The sequence below is a fragment of the Pezoporus occidentalis genome, unplaced genomic scaffold (assembly GCF_034315485.1).
Source record: "Pezoporus occidentalis ecotype Australia unplaced genomic scaffold, CSIRO_AGI_Poc_V1 ctg189, whole genome shotgun sequence".
NCBI lineage: Eukaryota > Metazoa > Chordata > Aves > Psittaciformes > Psittacidae > Pezoporus > Pezoporus occidentalis.
This window is the reverse complement of record NW_026913737.1, coordinates 503302-520848: the sequence shown is the minus strand read 5'-3', so window position 1 is coordinate 520848 and position 17547 is coordinate 503302. Positions and strand designations below refer to the sequence as shown.

General features: G+C 58.7%; 4 protein-coding genes across 6 annotated transcripts in view; 3 read left to right on the top strand and 1 right to left on the bottom strand.

Annotated features, from left to right (window-relative positions):
- Positions 1-4198, top strand: part of NOTCH2 (notch receptor 2) — an 87356-nt gene extending 83158 nt beyond the window's left edge. The window contains exons 32-33 of the mRNA XM_062616214.1: positions 58-155; positions 461-4198. Coding sequence (XP_062472198.1) covers positions 58-155; positions 461-1804 — 1442 coding nt within the window. The 3' untranslated portion in view covers positions 1805-4198. The remainder of the gene's footprint in view (positions 1-57; positions 156-460) is intronic.
- Positions 1-8786, top strand: part of REG4 (regenerating family member 4) — a 125233-nt gene extending 116447 nt beyond the window's left edge. The window contains exons 1-6 of one of the 2 annotated variants that reach the window (XM_062616236.1): positions 6682-7040; positions 7761-7848; positions 7966-8063; positions 8143-8280; positions 8357-8462; positions 8601-8786. In XM_062616236.1, coding sequence (XP_062472220.1) covers positions 7764-7848; positions 7966-8063; positions 8143-8280; positions 8357-8462; positions 8601-8674 — 501 coding nt within the window. In that variant the 5' untranslated portion in view covers positions 6682-7040; positions 7761-7763 and the 3' untranslated portion in view covers positions 8675-8786. Of the gene's footprint in view, positions 1-6681; positions 7041-7760; positions 7849-7965; positions 8064-8142; positions 8281-8356; positions 8463-8600 lie in introns of those variants that run through there. The other variant, XM_062616237.1, reaches the window with a different exon arrangement.
- A 937-nt stretch (positions 8787-9723) lies between these two features.
- On the top strand, positions 9724-13237 carry HMGCS2 (3-hydroxy-3-methylglutaryl-CoA synthase 2). The gene is made up of 9 exons (XM_062616213.1): positions 9724-9905; positions 10154-10593; positions 10868-10993; positions 11300-11464; positions 11535-11703; positions 11789-11959; positions 12461-12567; positions 12671-12796; positions 12878-13237. Exons 1-9 carry the CDS (start codon positions 9793-9795, stop codon positions 12982-12984), a joined length of 1524 nt encoding a protein of 507 aa, XP_062472197.1. The 5' UTR covers positions 9724-9792; the 3' UTR covers positions 12985-13237.
- Positions 13238-13774: 537 nt separating this feature from the next.
- Positions 13775-17493, bottom strand: PHGDH (phosphoglycerate dehydrogenase). Of its 2 annotated transcripts, none has more exons than XM_062616204.1 (12): positions 17282-17493; positions 16886-17037; positions 16632-16697; positions 16498-16552; positions 16311-16409; positions 16092-16224; positions 15869-16017; positions 15519-15671; positions 15259-15391; positions 14780-14907; positions 14369-14600; positions 13775-14072 (listed from the first exon to the last, which is right to left on the bottom strand). In XM_062616204.1, the coding sequence occupies exons 1-12, from the start codon at positions 17417-17419 to the stop codon at positions 13918-13920; spliced, it is 1593 nt and encodes a 530-aa protein (XP_062472188.1). In that variant the 5' UTR covers positions 17420-17493; the 3' UTR covers positions 13775-13917. The 2 variants fall into 2 exon arrangements, with proteins under 2 accessions (XP_062472188.1, XP_062472189.1); XM_062616205.1 differs by having other exon boundaries at positions 14369-14597; positions 17282-17490.
- Positions 17494-17547: the final 54 nt, after the last annotated feature.

Genomic DNA, 17547 nt, shown 5'->3' with positions numbered 1-17547 from the left:
GGTGCTTTAGAAGGTAGCTCCTTAGTTTGTTACTGAAGTTGTTGGGTTTCCCTGCAGGTAAATCTGCTCTTCACTGGGCTGCTGCTGTCAATAACGTGGAAGCAACACTAGTGCTGCTGAAAAATGGAGCCAACAGAGACATGCAGGATAACAAGGTACAGTTTGGGTGTGCTCAGCAGAGCTGTGCTTCCTAGCTCAAAGCATCCTTTTGCTCTTGGTAGTGAACTTCCTAGTGGAATAGTTTAGCCTCTGTGCTCCGCTGCCATGTATAAAATAATTTCCTGTAATACACCTTTTTCAGTGGGCATCTCTCAGGGTGGGTGGTTGTTCTAGGAGACAATTAATGTGACACTGCATTAAACAGTGCCTCCAGGTGTTGCTGCACCATTGAGGGGTTGTTAGCTGTAAGACAGTTACCCCACAATGAAGCCGCTAAAATACCTATTCTCTGTGTTTCCAGGAGGAGACACCGCTTTTCCTTGCTGCACGGGAAGGCAGTTTTGAAGCAGCAAAAATCTTGCTGGACCATTTTGCCAATCGAGATATCACAGACCACATGGACCGCCTGCCTCGAGACGTGGCCCAGGACCGGATGCACCACGACATCGTGCAGCTTCTCAATGAGTACAATGTGGCGCACAGCCCTGCTGGGCACCCAGGTGCCATGCTGAACTCTGCTCTCTCCCCAGTCATCTGTGGCCCAAACAGGTCCTTCCTCAACCTGAAGCACACTTCGTTAAGCAAGAAGTCACGAAAACTGAATGCCAAAGGCATCATGCCCACGAACCTCACCAAAGATGCAAAGAGAAGAAGGAAGAAGTCCCTCAGTGAGGGCAAAGGGCAGTTTTCGGAGAGCTCAGTGACCCTGTCACCAGTTGATTCCCTAGAATCACCCCATGCTTTTGCATCCGAACCAACATCGTCACCTGTGATGCCATCGCCAGGGGTGTTACACTCGTCACCCAGCTCACTGCTGACCGCTCCATCTGTGCAGGCTGCACACACAATGTCCTTCTCTAACCTCCATGAGATGCAGCCCTTAGGTCGTGGATCCAGCACGGTGCTCCCATCTGTCAGCCAGCTGCTTTCACAGCACAGAACCACCCCTCCTAACAGTGGGCTCGGCAGGCTCAGGCCAGCCAACGTTTCTGCTGAGTGGATGAACCGGATGGAGGTGAACGAGTCCCAGTACAACGAGATGTTTGGCATGGTGCCGCAGGTGATGCATTCACATCCCACTGTTTCTCAGCAGAGCGGTTTAGTGCAAGCAGATACAAAGCACATGGGAGTGTCCAGGGAGTCTCTGCCCTCTATCATGACTTTCCAGCTGGTTCCCAAGGGTGGCATAAACCAGCAAGCACTGCCACAGCAGGCTCAGTCAAACTGCGCTCAGAACATGGCTGGTCCTCTTAGCTCCATGTACCAGATACCGGATTTAGCTCAGCTGCCCAGTGCCTCATTCTCCATGGCTGCCATCCCTCAGCAGGATGGGCAGGTGGCTCAGACAGTCCTCCCAGCCTACCACCAGTTCCAGAGCTCGATGGGGAAGTACCCCACACCGCCCTCACAGCACAGCTGCTACTCCTCGGCCACAGAACGGACTCCTAGCCACAACCGGCACTTACAAGGGGAGCACCCATACCTGACTCCGTCGCCCGAATCTCCAGACCAGTGGTCCAGCTCCTCCCCACATTCTGCCTCTGACTGGTCTGATGTGGCAACCAGTCCCAGTAACAACCAGCGCGGGCCGGCCACCACTCACATGACAGAGCAGCAGCGAAACAACATGCAGGTGTATGCCTGAAGGCTGGCCAAGGTGAAGCCCAATCAAAAAGTGGACTCCAGAACTCATGAAGGTCTTCCAGGATGAAAATGAAGAACCATTTTAGTATCCAAGAGTCTTAATGAGCCTAGGCTGTTCTTTCCTTGGAGGGACTGTGGTCGCTGTAGGCGTTGTATGCTTTTTATGCTAAACAGAGAACTGTAGAAGCTGGTGATGGAGAAGACCAACTGGGTCACTTCTAACCAACTCCCATGCACCTTGGATGTGATTGCTGTCTGCACTGGATTCTCCAGTCTGCTTTTAAATATGTTCCACCATGTCTCTGGGGAGACAGCTCTTCAGCTTAATGCATCTCATGGTCACTTCTCCAGAAATTTAGCCAAAACCAGCTGCGTATCCTTATTTTGTTACTACTTCTGTTACCCATGTAACCTCTCTCTGAAGCACCTTCTACTAGTTCTCCTCGAGTTCAAGTTGCCTTGTCTTGACACAGCTCAGAGCTGCACCCACATTCCTAGACCCCTCCTTCCCTCGGCTGCCCTTGCTCAGCAAGCGAGCCGGACTTCCCAAAACACCTGCAGGTCAAGTGACACTTTCTGTCACACAGCTTCACCCTGCCCTCTTCCAGAGTCTTTGCCTTATACAGACCCACTAACACCCCTTAGTGTTCTCACTGCCTGCCCCCCAGGTATTATGAGATTATATATATACATATAGTCTTCTCTTAGGTCTTTTTGTTGGTTGTATTTTTTTTACCCTGCTGCCCAAAACGCTGGTCTGACCTGGTCTTCCCCCCATGGTGGCCTGTAGGCGCATCTCTCCCGTGTTGTAGGTCTTCCCTGAGACACACCTGACCATTTTGACACACTACCCTCCCTGTACCCCTCTCCTTCCAGGTATGTCCATGACTGCCTTCACGGGCTCACATGCTGGAAGAGATGCCCTGCAATCCATATAGACCTTTTGGGAAACTCTTGGTATGAGCATGAGTGTTTCAAAACCTTGTAACACAAGCTCCCAGAATTCTTGCACAATACTCCCTGCCCCTCCATCCAAGGGTGGCTGTGTCCTGTCCTCCAGGTACTGTATGCTGCCTTGTCATGGTATTATCAAGAAATGTCACGGATGTCATCACATGTTTGCAGTGTGTCTCCTTCTGCATCAGGAACCATGTCCAGCCCTTTGAAAGGTGTCCCTTCCACTCCAGCCTTGGGACAGGGCTGTTTTGTCTTCCCCTCTCATCAAGGAAGCTGCAGCACTGACTCCAGAGCAGGCTTCCAGCAGGAGCAGCATGCCTGAAGCCAGGACCTGACCTTAAGCAGCAGGCAAAATAGCTCAGAAACCGTTGCCTGGTGCAGTTCAGTTAACAGGTTTGGGGCTGTCCTCTGCTCTCAGCTTCAGCCCGTATCAAGGTTTCCCAGCCAAGATGCCCCATGTGCTCTGTGGGGCGGTAGTTTCATTTGTACTGCAGCTTCCCCGAGATTTTGGAGTTATGGAAGCCAGCAGTCACTGACCTTAGAAAAACAGCCGCTCCTTCTGCTTTGTCCGCAAGAGTAATGCTTCCCTGAAAGGCTCTGAACCAGTCAGCAGCCGAAGTGAACATTTCTGGGGTTGGTTTGCTCCTACCTCTTCAGGGGAACCCTGCAGACACATGTTCCAAAGAGATCGTGGCTGTTGGCTGCCGCCAAAGGGCAGAGAAGGCCACTCCCCACCGAGCAGCGGCCCTTCAGCATCCTACCATGTACAGTATTTCCTTCGATGCTTCTTTCCACTCTAATCAAGGGCAAAAGCTTTTTCTTTTGATTTGACTCAATGGTACATGAAGGCAGGGCCTCAGGAGGAGCCGGTTCCCGGGGCCGTCATTTTGGGCTGAAGTTTTTAACTGAAGTTACTGCTTTTTACGATGCACACAGCGTTCCCTGGCACACTTGCTGCAGTGCATCCTGTGAAGTTTAGCTGCAACCGACTCAGATCTCCAGGCAGAAGCCTGCGAGCTCCTGGAGTTCTGTCCAGGTACATGTTTCACTGCAAATAATGAAGTGTTGCTACAGCAATGCTAAAGAAACAAAGGGCTTTTCCTTTTTAGCCCCAAATAACCAAGTGCCTTTTAAAATATGTGGCTGCCTTTTACAAGACGAGTGCTTTCTGTGGAATGAAGCCGGCTTCATGCCTGGCGTGTTAATATGATGGCCCTCTGCCTTTCTTTTTTTTAACTACTTGTAAAGATAATATCTCCTTAAGGTGGTATTTTATCTCGTAAGTTGTAGAGTAACCATTCACACAGCAGCATTTTCCTATATTAATAATGGAAAATATTTGCTTATTTTTACATTTTTTATAAAAGTCTTTTATGAAAATAGTTGCTGCAAAATGTATAAGCAATTTTTATCCCCAGAATAAAGAGTATGTGCCCAGTGTCTGTGTGCTGCTGTTTTCATTTGGCTTCCCAGCTGTTGTGGCACAGCCACTGGATTATGAATGAATCTTCAGTGTTTGATGGCTGTTCAGACCCCGACAAGCAAAGGCTTATTTGGGCCTGTGCAGTTCATGTCGGGAGAGAGCTTTTGAGCCTCAGGGGTGCTCTGTGCTGTGGCTCTACACCACATGAGTCCCAACACTTAGCTCCATCCAAGGGAGCTGTGCCTAGGAGCTGAAAACAGCCTAACTGGGCTGTAGCTGGAGGATGCTGGGACTTGGTTAGCTGAGAAGAGGCAGCAACCAGCAGCCAAGCAGCTGGGCTTACTGGGAAAGATGGGGAAGGACTGGACTGGGGCCCGTTTGGGATGCTTTGAGTAAGAGCTCTCACTTGCCTGGGAGTCTGGGAGCTGGAGAAGGGCTGGTGCTTTTGTGTGGCTTTTAGAAAGGTGGTGAGCAAGCGTGGGTCAGGTGGTGATTAGTGGAGCCATGGGTTTGCTCCTTTCAGGCCCTGCTTGCTTCCCAGGACTGTTCGCTGTTCTTCCAGCTGGGAGGAGGACCAAGGCTGCCTCCCTGGCTTTGGCTTGGAAGCTGGTTTTTGAAGATGTGCAATTCCCAGCCTCTGAAATGAAGAATCATGGCTCCTGCATGCCGTTTTCAGAACTGAAGTTTGACTTCAACAGCTGGGGAGCAAGTTGACAATGGCTGCCACCTTGTATTTTGAGCAGGGAGGTGCCACTGAAGCCCTGGGCTCCGCTAGTGCTCACCTGGCCAGTTTCCAGCTCTCATTGTGGACTGGGATGGAGCCAGTAGCTGAATTACGATGCCTAGCGGCATAAAGCTGCTGGGGGCATTTTAAGGGTTTAATATTCAAACAATGCAGCTCCTTTATCTTCCAGCAGAGCCAGCTTGGCAAGTGCAAACCTCTGGGAGGCTTTCAGCCATGTTCTTGCACAGGTTGCACATCTGTGCCAAAGTTTAGTGAGCTCTGCTGTGTCTCTGGCACAGCTACAGTGAGTTTGATGATGCTCAGGTTGAGACTTGAAGCTGCATCTTCTCAGGGATGGCACATGCCTCTTCCCCCGCCCAGGATAACGAGGGGCTTGTGAAAACTTGTGTGTTACATCCAAATAAGCCTAGTTGAACCAGCCAAACAGGGAGCTGGGGCATCCCTTACCTAACTGAGGAATGATGGAGTAGCTTCAGGCTCCTTTGGGGAAGATTTTCATGGTTTTCCACAAAACAAGGGTGAATCCTGTCTTCTGGGGGTTGCTGTGTTTGAAGGGTTTCCCCATTAGATAGAGCAGCTGGTTTCTTCTGTAAGGAGAAAATGTAGCAGGCAGCAGCTGTGTTTGAACACAAGAAGGCTTTTACCCCTTTGATGCTGGAGGGTGCCTAGCAAGCTGGCTGAGCCTTGAGCAGCCTTGGGAAGCTGCAGCAGCTCTAGCTTGGCTGTGTGGGTGAGGGAGATGGGTCTGATCCTCCTCCCACCGCAGGGCAAGAGCCAGACCTGCTGCTGCACGCTGGTGTGGAGCAGCACACTGGGTGTAGCAGTACTTGCTGCCTTCGTGTTTCAGTAAATACTGCCACAAAGGAGCCATGTGAGGTCCCCGGGGGACATGGCTTGAGCCAGGCAGGCAGCAGAAGGAGCTTCAGCCTGCTGCAACCCCTCCATGTTGGGGAAAGGTGGGCTCAGCTCTGGGGATGGATCCTCTGTGGGTAGCTGCCTCCTGAGTAGCTCCCAGTGGCTTTCTCCAAGGGTCTTGGGGAGGGCTGAAGGAAGGAGAGACAGGCATCGGCCATAGCTGGCAGCAGCAGGGCACTGGGCAGCTTTGTACCCTCTGGACAGGCAGTGTTAGGAGCTCTCAAAGCTGCTTTGCTATATTAGCCAGCAAAGCAGTGCTGCAGAGCAGCGTGGTCAAAGCAGTAGGGTAGGTGAGCTTCAGTCTCCTCCCACCAGTGCAAGAGGACAGCCTGGGGTGAGGAGCAGGGACAGTGACAGAGAAGGCTGTGCCTGACCTTGCTGAAGAGCTCTGGCTGCTGAGGCCAGGGCAGCCCCTCTGCTGTTCCGTGCCAGCAGCAGCCTCCACAGGGCCAGGCTGCAGGTACCCGTGGGGCAGGGGTGGTGGGGGGCTTCAGGACCTCCCCCTTCCACAGGATGCAGGCTGATGAAGCCCTGCGTCAGTGCTGGGCGTGAGGGCCGGGCATCCCCTCTGCTATCTGATGGCACCCACCAGCCCCCGGCCACAGGCTGTTCCCACATCCCTGCGTCCTGCATCCTCCTGACAAACATTCCCAGGCAGTTCAAACAAGGGCGGTGTGTGGGTGACGCATGGCAGGACGTGGGGCCCTGCCACGTGCCATCCCTTGGCTGGGGACATGGGCAATGCCAGCAGGTGGTACCCATGGCCCAGCCGCTCGCTGCAGGGATGCTCCGGCCAGAATCAGTGCGGGCTGTCCTAGGGCTCACCCCTGCCAGCCCCCAGTCCAGCCGGAGCTGGGCCAGCAGGCATCCCTGCCCGGCTCTAGGCTGCTCTTTGCTGCAAGGTTCTCCCTGTGTTTACGTTGGTAATTTACGCTAATTGCAGGGGGTTTATTGACCAACTAGGAGAGGTTCTTCCTGTCTCTTCTGGAGAAAAGTTGAATGCAAACAGAGCAGAGATCTGGGCATCTTTCCAGCAAAGTAGGGGGGATGGAGGGGAGTCAGCATTGAGATTTTTATGGTGGGAACCACCTGATCTGGGCAAACACCAATGCTGGTGAGCACTGGGCTATAAAGGGCAGCTCTTCTCTCCTGGCAGCCCACAAGAAGCCATTATTCCCCCCGATCTCCAGAGACCAGGTGAGGACGGGGACCCTCACAGGGCAGCTGGGGCCTTGGGGTGCTCCATGGTGCCTTGTCGGTGACCAGGAGCCTGTGGCAGCCCTGGCAGCTCCCAGGGGAGCTGAGCGCTGCCCTTGCTGCTTGGGGCAGGCTGCAGCAATGAAATTTTCAGCCCCACACTGGCTTTTGTCACTGCTTCTTTGACGGGAAAACAAGCCGAGTCTGCAAATCAGCCCCCATGCCCAGAGATTAGCCCAGATAAAGGCGATGATGTGGTTGATTTGCCTTCCTGGCCTGGGCAGTGCTATGAGCTCGGGGGGTGACAGTGATGCTGTGTGCATAGTCCCTGCAGCCCTACCAGCTGCATTTCTGCCTGTGCCATTGCTGCTGCTGCTTGATGCCAGGGCAGGGTTGGATTTCCCTTACCTATGCCTGTGGCAGCATGTTCTCATGTCCCCACAGAGCAGCTTGGCTCACCCAGCCAAGGCTGGGACTGGTGGGGCCAGGACACAGAGCTGCAGGAGGGACCCTGAGCCATGCCTGGGGATGGATGGGGTGCTGGCACAGGGTGGTGAGCTGTGCCAGGGGAGAGGGAGGCACAGCCCCAGGGCTGCCATCTCCTCCAGCTGGCTGAAAGGAGGCAAATTGAGCCCATGGCAGGGTAGGGCTGCACCCTCTGGGCACAAGCAGCATCCACCATACCTGAGGGGCTTGATGTGACCCCCTGTGCTCTTACAGGGGATGCTTCCAGGAGCAAGGAGCATGGTGGCAGCAACCAGACTTTTCCTCCTGCTGCTGGGCTGTGTGGGGCTCCTGCAGCCGGCTGGTAAGTTCCATGACTTGGGTGGCAGCCAGTTCTACAGCGCAGCCAGGCATGAGCCAGGGTCCTCTCTGGCTGTTGAGGCCAGCTCCCCCATCCCTCCCTGTGGCTCTCCCTCCGCAGGTGCCCGGTACATAGACTACTGCCCCAAGGGCTGGTACTATTACAAGCTCAGCTGCTTCAAGTATTTCAGTCAGCTCCAGAGCTGGGATGAGGCCGAGGTAAGGCTGCTGGGGTACAGAGGTGGCTGGGGTGAGCCACCTGCTGGGAATGCCCTGGCACTCATGGCTCTCCCTGTAGAGGCAGTGCCGGGCCAGCTATGCTGGTGCTCACCTGGCCTGGGTGGAGGAGCCCCAGGAAGCAGCCACCCTGCAGAGGGTCATCTCCTACTACCAGCGTGTGCAGCCCGTCTGGCTCGGCCTCCGCTATGGGCAGCAGGTGAGGCTGGGAGCAGCAGGGTGGTGGGGGCCACAGGGCAGCAGAGCCATGGCTCTAATCCACTCTCCCTGCACAGAGCCAGGCCTGGCAGTGGGCGAGTGGGGACAAGTACAGCATCACCAGTGGGCTGCCTGGGAACGGTGCCCTTGGGGGGACCTGTGGCATGCTGACCCACCTCAGCGGTGAGTGCCCAGACCCCGCATCCACCTCCGGTGCTCCGTCTCAACCAGCATCCCTCCTCCAGGTCCAGGGGGGTATGGCAGGCAGAGCTGCTGCCCCTGTCCTCGACATGACTCCACCAATCCCCATCTCTCTGGCAGGCTTCACCCTGTGGTCCAGCACTGACTGTGCCCAGCAGCATCACTACATCTGCAAGTTCACACCCTTGCACTGAGGACAGCGCCTGGGCCCATGGTGGGCCCCACATTGGCTCCTCCTGTCACCTCTGCTCCTCTCCCCCAACTCCTAAAAATACAAAAATAAAAAAGGAGCATGCAAGTGCTGTGTGAGCTTGGTGCTGGTGCAAAGCCCTGGGAGAGGCAGGTGCTGCCACGGCTCCCTGAGCTTCCCAGCTTCCCGGGACTTCGGCACTGCCGGTGCTGTCGGAGCCTTTCGGGAGTGAGTCCCAGGAGCCGCAGGGCCGGTGGCTTTCCCAGCCGGGCTCTCGTGTTTGCTCATTCCCAGCTGTTCTGTGCCAAATGGGACAGGTGTCCCTGGGGAGCAGGGGAGCGGACAGGAGTGCCCTCATGGTGCAGAGCATGGATGTGGGTGAGGATTCGAGCTGTTGTGGGTGTGCACATGTAAGTATGGGTGCCTCCCTGTGTGCTGGTGGCTTTGCAGGGGTCTGGGGGCTGCGATACTGCCCCATGGCCATGTTGACAGCAGCACCAGGACCAAAGGTCCCTTCTTGAGTCACACTGTGTTGCCACAGGCGTCACGTGGCTGTTCGCTGTTTGCTGTTTTAAAGACGGCTATGCCCCCCCCCCCCAGCTCACGGGCTTCTTACCCCTCAGAGCTGCAGCACGTGTTGGAGGTGGACCGCATCCCAGGCAGCAGGGACGGTGCTGGCACCCCATCCCCAGCCGCCCTCTGCTCCCGCCCTGGCAGTCCAGGGCAGTCGGGGAGGGCATCCAGCAGCTCGCACACCGTACGGTGACCAGAGCTGTGCGGGTGAGCTGCAGTCACCGGAACTGCCGCTGCCCCACAGCATGGGGAGCGCGGGCTGCAGGAGAGCCCTTTGCACTGCCCAGCCCTGCCTCCAGCTGAGCTCATCCTCAGGTTTTGGGGTGCAAGGTAGAGACATCTTGTGAGTTCCCTCCTCCGAAGCCGGCGCTTGCTCGGCTGTCCCTGTTGTGTTGGCTGCTGCTTGGTGACCTTTGAGCGCCAGGGTCTGGTGTGCTGATAAGGGCCAGGAGGGCTGTGCCGTGCCGCCTGTGCAGTTTATAAAAGCACCACACAAGGCCTATCCCTGCAGCCATCCTGTCCCACCGTCTGTGCAGCAGCAGGGTGAAGATGTTACGCTTGGTTGGCCGCGCCGCTCGCTGCTGGGGGGCAAGGCAGACATCGCCGGGGCCAGAATGGGCACTGTGGGGACCCCAGCACGCCACGGTTGTGCAGAGGGCATGGTGAGCACCCACGCGAATTGGCTGGGCTGGGGGCTTATCCAGGGACAGGTCAGGGAGCTGACAGTGTTCTCAAACCTTGCTGGGGAAGGCGATGCTCTCCCTCCTCCCCACAGGGCTGCCAGGGAACCAGCAGGGATTTGGGGTGCTCATAGCCTGGGATGCTCACTGGTGGCACTTCCCTGGGACCACCGCATGTCCCCAAGTCTCAGGGCTGCCATGGAACTATCACTGCTCCCTCTGCCCCACAGTCTCTCCAGCACTGCTGGGACGGGCACCTGGCCCAAGGATGTGGGTATCCTGGCGCTGGAGGTGTACTTCCCTGCTCAGTACGTGGAGCAGGAGGAGCTGGAGCGGTATGATGGCGTGGAGGCTGGCAAGTACACACGGGGCTTGGGCCAGCAGCAGATGGGCTTCTGTGCTGCCCACGAGGACATCAACTCCCTGTGCCTGACGGTGGTGCAGCGGCTGGTGGAGCGTGGGCGCCTCTCCTGGGACGCCATCGGCCGCCTGGAGGTGGGCACCGAGACCGTCATTGACAAGTCCAAGGCCGTCAAGACTGTTCTCATGCAGCTTTTCCATGACTCGGGCAACACTGACGTGGAGGGCATCGACACCACCAACGCCTGCTATGGGGGCACGGCTTCGCTCTTCAATGCAGCCGCCTGGGTAGAGTCCAGCGCCTGGGATGGTGCGTGCAGCAGGGACTGTGCCATGGGGATGGGGGGGTTGCATGTTGGGTGGGTGCCATGGGATGGGGGAAGGAGGCAGGAGGTGTCCTGAAACTGAGAGATGCCCTGGCCAGACTCAAAGGGAGCTGTTGCCCCTCCCAGCTCTCCGTCACTCTTGTTGTTTGCCCACCTTGGCCATGACACCCCGCAGCATGGGGGTGGGAGTACATGAGGTCCATGGGATGGAGGCTTCCACCCACTAATGGCCCCACCGGCCCCCCTGTCCTCCCTCAGGTCGCTACGCTGTGGTGGTGTGTGGAGACATCGCCGTCTATGCCACAGGGAACGCACGGCCCACAGGAGGTGCCGGTGCCATTGCCATGCTGGTGGGACCCAATGCCCCGCTGGTGCTGGAGAGAGGTTGGTATCATGGGGCCCTGGGGATGGTGAGCTGGTGGGTGCTGTCCCTGGGGGCCATACATCCACATCCCAACCCTGACAGAGCTGCTCAGTTCCAGCAGTGGGAGTTCTGCCAGCCCTGATGGCTGCCTGGTGTTTGGTATCCCAGGATCCCAGCAGACACGTTCCTGCGGGTACCATGGAGCAGCCCAGGGAGGCTGGCAGATACCAGGGCTGGCACAGCATGGCAGGCAGCACCTATGTGTGTAACCATCTGGCTGGGACCCCCCAGTCCCCCCTGACAGCTGGCTCTCCCTGTGCCTGCAGGCCTGCGGGGAACCCACATGGAGCACGCTTATGATTTCTACAAGCCAGACCTGTCCTCTGAGTACCCAGTGGTGGATGGGCAGCTTTCTATCCAGTGCTACCTGCGGGCACTGGACCGCTGCTATGCCGTTTACCGCCGGAAGGCAGAGAGCCAGTGGAAGCAGGGTAAGCAGCGGCACCCCTGGGATGCCCACACCATCCCACTGGATGCTGATGGCCACAAATCGCCTTCCAGCTGGCATTCAGCGGCCCTTCACCCTCGATGACTTCAAGTTCATCATCTTCCACACGCCCTTCTGCAAGCTGGTGCAGAAGTCAGTGGGGCGGCTGCTGCTGAATGACTTCTTGGCCACCCCCAACCCTGACACAGCCGCCGGCCTCTACAAGGGGCTGCAGCCCTTCCGGTGAGTCCCCATGCCATGTCCCCCATCGCCCATCCCAGCTGCGGACATGCCTATGTGGGGCTCAAGACAGCCTCTCTCTGAGCAGTGGTGTGAAGCTGGAGGACACCTACACCAGCAAGGATGTAGAGAAGGCATTCCAGGCGGCCAGCCAGGAGATCTTCAAACAGAAAACAAAGCCCTCCCTGCTCCTCTCCTCCCGCAATGGCAACATGTACACACCATCCATGTATGGCTGCCTGGCCTCCCTCCTGGCACAGTGAGTCCCCCAGAAAGCTGGCTCAGGGTTGGGGGGAGTCATTGTGGGGAGGGCAGTTTCTGCCCTGGCTGGCTGGGGGTGCAGGTGCCAGTACGCATTCTGCTCCCCGGAGACTTTACACTTTCATTGCACATAACCCCGGGGGTGGATGTGTCCCACTCTGCGCCAACTCCCTGCCAGCCTTTTCATCCCAGCTCACACAAAGTCCTTCTTTTGGCACTGGGAGGATGAAAACCCCATTGTTGTGCCTGGCGGAATGGCTGACCCAGCAGCAGAGGAGCCATGGGAACACACAGGCACCCAGCGGGAAGAAAGCCTCATGCTGGGGCTCCCTGGCATCACTGCAGTCCAGGGCCATGCACCCTCTGTAATGCAGCCCTGAGTCCCAGGACCCCCTGGCCTGCAAACAGGGCAGGATGCAGCCTGCTCCTACACCACCCGCAGATATGCATCCCCCCCGGCTCCAAACCCATTCTAACCCCCCCCAACCCCTCAATGCAGGTCCTCAGCACGGGACCTGGCCGGCTCCCGGATCGGTGCCTTCTCTTACGGCTCGGGGCTGGCTTCCAGCATGTTCTCCTTCCGCGTCTCACAGGATGCAGCCCCGGGTGAGCCCCGTGGGAGAGAGGGCCTGGGAAGAGCAGGAAGCGTGGGGCTGCAGGGCTGGGGCTGCAGGCTGAACTGTCTGACCCAAGGGGTGCCCCCTGGTAGGCTCGCCCCTGGACAAGCTGGTCTCCAGCCTGGCTGATCTCCCGGCTCGCCTGGATGCCCGCAAGCGTGTGGCCCCGCAGAACTTCGCTGAGATCATGAAGCAGCGGGAGGAAACCCATCACTTGGGTGAGCAGGGCTGGGGGGGATGCAGCACCCCCCTGACAGGACCCCACGGTCCCACTGAGCATCACCATCCTCTCCCTGCAGCCGACCACACTCCCCACGGCTCCCAGGCAGATCTCTTCCCTGGCACCTGGTACCTGACACGAGTGGATGCCAAGTACCGCCGGCAGTACGCCAGGAAGCCCATCTAGGAGGGACTGGAATGGTGAGCGCTGGGGAGGGGTGTGTTCTCTTCACTGCTGGCATCCCCTCTTCCCTATCACATCCTTCCTCATCCCCAAATCTGGGGCTGGCCTCTGCAAGAAACCCCACCTTGCATGGCTGGAAAATAGCCATCAGCACCTCTGGCCCTGGAGCTGGTGGAGATGGCAGCATTTTCCACAAGCACCTAGGCCACATGAGGGAATAAAGGCACAGACGAGAGGGGGCAGCAGCTCGGCTCTGGCTTCTGGTCATGAGTGGTCCCCTCCCACGCAGGGGCCCTTCCCTCAACCACCTTGAGACTAGATCACAGCCTCTTACAGGATTTATCCCATTGGCACCCAACATGGCCACTTGCTCCATTGAACACGTCTCAATGCCCGCTACTTCCCCAGGATTGGGAGCATGCCCTGACATTCTGGGGAGCCAAGTAAAGCCCAGCTCCCCAGTCTCCAGTTTGGGGGTGGTCAGATGCCATTTTCCTCATGACGTAGGTAAATGGGAACATCCCCACAGGAAAACTCAGGGGGCTGGAGGAGGCAGCTGATGTGGGGGCTCACGGGAGAGCTCAGCCCCCCATGGAGCACTGCCTGCTCTCTGGGCCATGTCGCAGCACAGGACTGTGGCCAGACGGGAGGGACCTCAGCGGGGCTGCAGCAGCCGCAGGGACCTTTGCACCCTTGAGCAAACAGCAGAGTGGGGCACTGGGGTCTGGAGGGAGGGAGGTTGGGGCGGGAAGTCTGGGGTCAAGGGACTGCACAGACAAGGCATCACATGCTCTTTCCTTCTGGACCCTTTATTGAGCATGGGGCCACACCAAGCCCAACATGGGGGCCAGGAGTGGCTGGGTGTGATGCTCCCCCAGCTGCAGGGGGTGGTCCAGGTGTTGTGGCCGGGGGAGAGCCCTTTCCAGCAGTCAGGGCCTACAGGTGGAGCTGGAACACCTCTGTGACACGTGACTTCAGCTCGCCAAGGTCAGACAGCGGAGCTGAGAGCCCCATGACATTCCACTGCTCCCCTGCCACCGTGCTGGAGCTGTGGTAGGACTGGAGCTGGACCCCCACCTTCCCCAGCAGCCCTGCAGAGGAGGAGAGGGGTTAGGGACTGCATGCTGCCCCACCGCCCCAGCACCCAGTGGGTAGCCGGGCTCTGCTTACCCCAACACCCACAATGCCATTTCTTCCCCCCCCCAAGTCCTTTGCCCCACAGCCCCCAACCCCTTGCCCCCATCCAGTCTCTCCAGCAACATCTGTCCCTCCCTGCTGCTGCAGAGGCTCAGCTTCAAGGCAGGTGTGGGTTCCCCCCAGCTTGCCCCCCCCCAGCTTGCCCCCCCCAGCTTGCCCCTCCCAGCTCAGGGCCAATGTGGGGGCTCACCAGCAAGTGTGGACAGAGCACTGAGCTCAGAGGCTTTGGCTCTGTAGATGAGGATGGGGCCAGCCAGCGGGGCTGGCTGCTTGAAGGTGGCCCCATTGAGCTCCCGCAGCACCGGGGTGCTGCCCTGCACCATCCCTGCTACCTGGTGTGGGGTACCCTGCAGGGACACCTGCAGTAATCCAGCACTGCTGTCAGGCTCAGGGGCTACGTCGCTGTGTGTGGTCGTGACCTGCTGAAGACACGTGGCTGCTCAGTGCCCAGCTCCTGGGCAAGGTAGGGTGCAGGAGGCATCCCCAAGGGGATTAGCAGCCACTTTAGCAGCCCCAAGGGGTAACCCCAGGTTCATGCCACTTGGAAGGAAAGGGTCTGGGAGTGCCAGGCTGATGTGAGGAGCCCAGGGTGTCTATGCACCTTTAGTCCAGCCTCCTGGGCCAGCAGCAGGGCATTCACCAGGGTCACCTCCTTCTGCACTCCTCCAGCCAGCATGCCAGCAGTCACGGCAGGCGTCAGGTAGCTCCCAGCCTCCCGCAGAGGTGTTCCTGGGGCACAGGGAGGAAGCAGGGTGTGAATGGGCAAGCAGCAGAGAAGTCAGCTCCATGCTGGAGCAGTGAGCCTGGGGCTGGTCCTTCCACTCACCCATCCATCCATCCATCCCTACTCTCATCCATGCACCAATCCATGCACCCATTCATCCATGCACAGTCCATACCGCTATGTTCCCATCCTCCCACCACACTCCCATGTCATCATCAACCACCCTGTGTTCATCCCTTCTCCTGGCTGCTCTCCCGTCCCTCTTCCCATTCACCCAGCCCAGTGGGTCCCTGCACACCCTGCAACACTGCCCACCCATCAGAGTCCCTGCACTCAGACATGGGGCACAGCCTCACCTAGGGTGCAGACCTGCACGTTGCCCTGTGCTTGCTTGCTGGCTGTGCGCAGCACTTTGCCCAGGGCCCTGGCCAGGGCAATCCAGGGCTTGGTCTGGGGTGCAAAAGCCTTGCTGAGAGCCTGGCCGTTGACCTGCAAGGAAGAGCAGGAAGAGCCATGAGAACCCACCAGGGAGTCCATGTGGTTCCTCCCAGTGCATCCATGTTTTACAGATGGGGAAACTGAGGCACGGAGGTCAGGTGTCTGGCAGAGAACTCACTATGCCAGCCAGGCCCTTCCCTGTGGCCATGTCCACAATCTGCATGGCGATCTCCTTGCCACAGCGGCTCTGTGCCTCCCGCGTGCTGGCCCCCAGGTGCGGGCAGCAGATGACATTGGGATGGTTCACCAGGTCACGATCCTTCGGAGGCTCCTGCCAACACAGTCCCATCACACCATGAGCTCCCAGCACCCACCTGGGATCTGGCGGGGGGCACTCGGCTCTCCCAGGGGGAGACAGGGGGGAAGCTGCGCCTGCAGGGTTTGCTGAGCTGCCCCCGCCTGGCTTGGGCAGAGTTAAGGCGATGCTGAGACAAAGCCAAACTCGGGGGGCCTCCCAGCGCTCCTCACCTGCGTGAAGACATCGAGGGCGGCTCCACCGCACTGCCCCGACCGCAGCGCCCGCAGCAGCGCACCCTCGTCCACAATTCCACCGCGGGCGCAGTTCACCACCTGCACCCCGCGGCGGCACTTGGCGAAGGTGCTGTCGTTCAGGAGCCCTGCAGAGGGAGTGCTGTGAGCAAGGGGGCGGCCGGCTCTCCCCAACCCCCCTGTGCTCGCAGCTGCCCCGTACCCGTGGTGGAGGGCAGCAGCGGCGTGTGCACCGTGATGAAGTCGCAGCGGGGCCAGATCTGCTCCAGTGGCAGTTGTTCCACGCCGAAGGTGGCCGAGGTTTCAGGGGTGATGATGGGGTCATAGCCTATGGTCTGAGACAGAGTGGGTGCTTGCTCCTGCAGTCTAGCACAGTGGGAGGCCATGCTCTCCATTGCTCCTCCCTGACCCAGCTCCTTACCTTCATGCCAAAAGCCTGCATGCGGGTGGCCACCTCCCTGCCGATGCGCCCCAGCCCCAGCACACCCAGTGTCTTCCCGTTCAGCTCCATGCCCATGTACTGAGGTGCAAAGTAGAGAGTGAGAGAGCACACCCCACGCAGGCACCAGCCACCCAGTCCTGCCTGGGCTGCTGTGCCTGTCTCCTACCTTCTTACGGTCCCACTTGCCCTCCTTCATGGAGGCAGCTGCCTGCGGGATCTGCCTAAAAGGGAAGCTGCAGTTAGAGCAGGGGCAGGGGCCATGCGGTCTGTGTCTGTCCCCCCATCTTGCCCTGCACTCACCTGGCCAAGGACAAGATCATCCCGCAGGTGAGCTCGGCGGCACTGAGGCTATTTCCAGTGGGTGTGCTGGGGATGGAGAGCAGTGTCATTGGTGTGTCACCCCCGGGCTGATGGCTCTCTGCACCCCATGAGAATGGAGATCCCCAAGATGGTGCCGGGGGGGGGGGGGGCATGGGTGGGGAGGGCACCCTGATGAAGCCTCCCCTGTTTCCCCAGGGGCACAGTCAGGGATGCCCCCGTGCTCCTATTCTTACTTCATGACCAGGACCCCCTTCCTGGTGGCCGCCTCCACATCGACATTGTCCACGCCGGTACCTGCTCTGCCCACCACCTGCAGCCTCTCTGCCGCTTCCAGCACGTCGGCCGTGACTTTGGTGGCCGAGCGGACGATGAGCCCATCGCAGTCCTGGGGGGACAGACACAGCGGGTGGGACCGGCACCTCTGGTGGTACCGGGGTGGTCGCGGGTTGGGGACAGCCTCTGCTGGGGGCTGCGATCCGCCGTGCGAAACCGGCCGGGCTCTTGCATCAGACGGGAGGCGGGGACCAGCCCAGCCGATCGAGGGGGGTCTGCTGCCACCCGGGGCAGCCGGGCCCGCTGCGCCCCCCACAACACTCATCCCTCCGTGCGTGCAGCCCTGCCGCACTCACCCGGATCTCCCGCAGCAGCTCCTCCTTGCTCAGACCGGGCTTCTCCTGCACCCGGAGGCCGCCCGCCTGCAGGATCTCCCGGCAGCAGGGGTCCAGGCTGTCGCTGATCAGCACCTTCTGCAACTTTCCCAGCGCCATGATGGGGACCGGGACCGGCCGGGATGAGGCGGGCAGGGGGCGCCGACTCTCTCCGCACGCTGCCGGGAGCCTGCTGTTGTCCGTCCGCCGCGCTAAAAGGGCTGCGATCGGGGCACGTTTTTCGGGCT

Coding starts and splice junctions, on each gene's coding strand:
- HMGCS2 (XM_062616213.1), top strand. CDS start 9,793: ATGTTACGCTTGGTTGGCCGCGCCGCTCGCTGCTGGGGGGCAAGGCAG. Junction 11,960..12,460: donor CTGGCCTCCCTCCTGGCACA/GTGAGTCCCCCA, acceptor CCCTCAATGCAG/GTCCTCAGCACGGGACCTGG. Junction 12,568..12,670: donor CTCACAGGATGCAGCCCCGG/GTGAGCCCCGTG, acceptor GCCCCCTGGTAG/GCTCGCCCCTGGACAAGCTG.
- PHGDH (XM_062616204.1), bottom strand. CDS start 17,419: ATGGCGCTGGGAAAGTTGCAGAAGGTGCTGATCAGCGACAGCCTGGAC. Junction 17,038..17,281: donor AGCTGCTGCGGGAGATCCGG/GTGAGTGCGGCA, acceptor CTGTCCCCCCAG/GACTGCGATGGGCTCATCGT. Junction 15,392..15,518: donor GGAAGGGCCTGGCTGGCATA/GTGAGTTCTCTG, acceptor TCTTCCTTGCAG/GTCAACGGCCAGGCTCTCAG.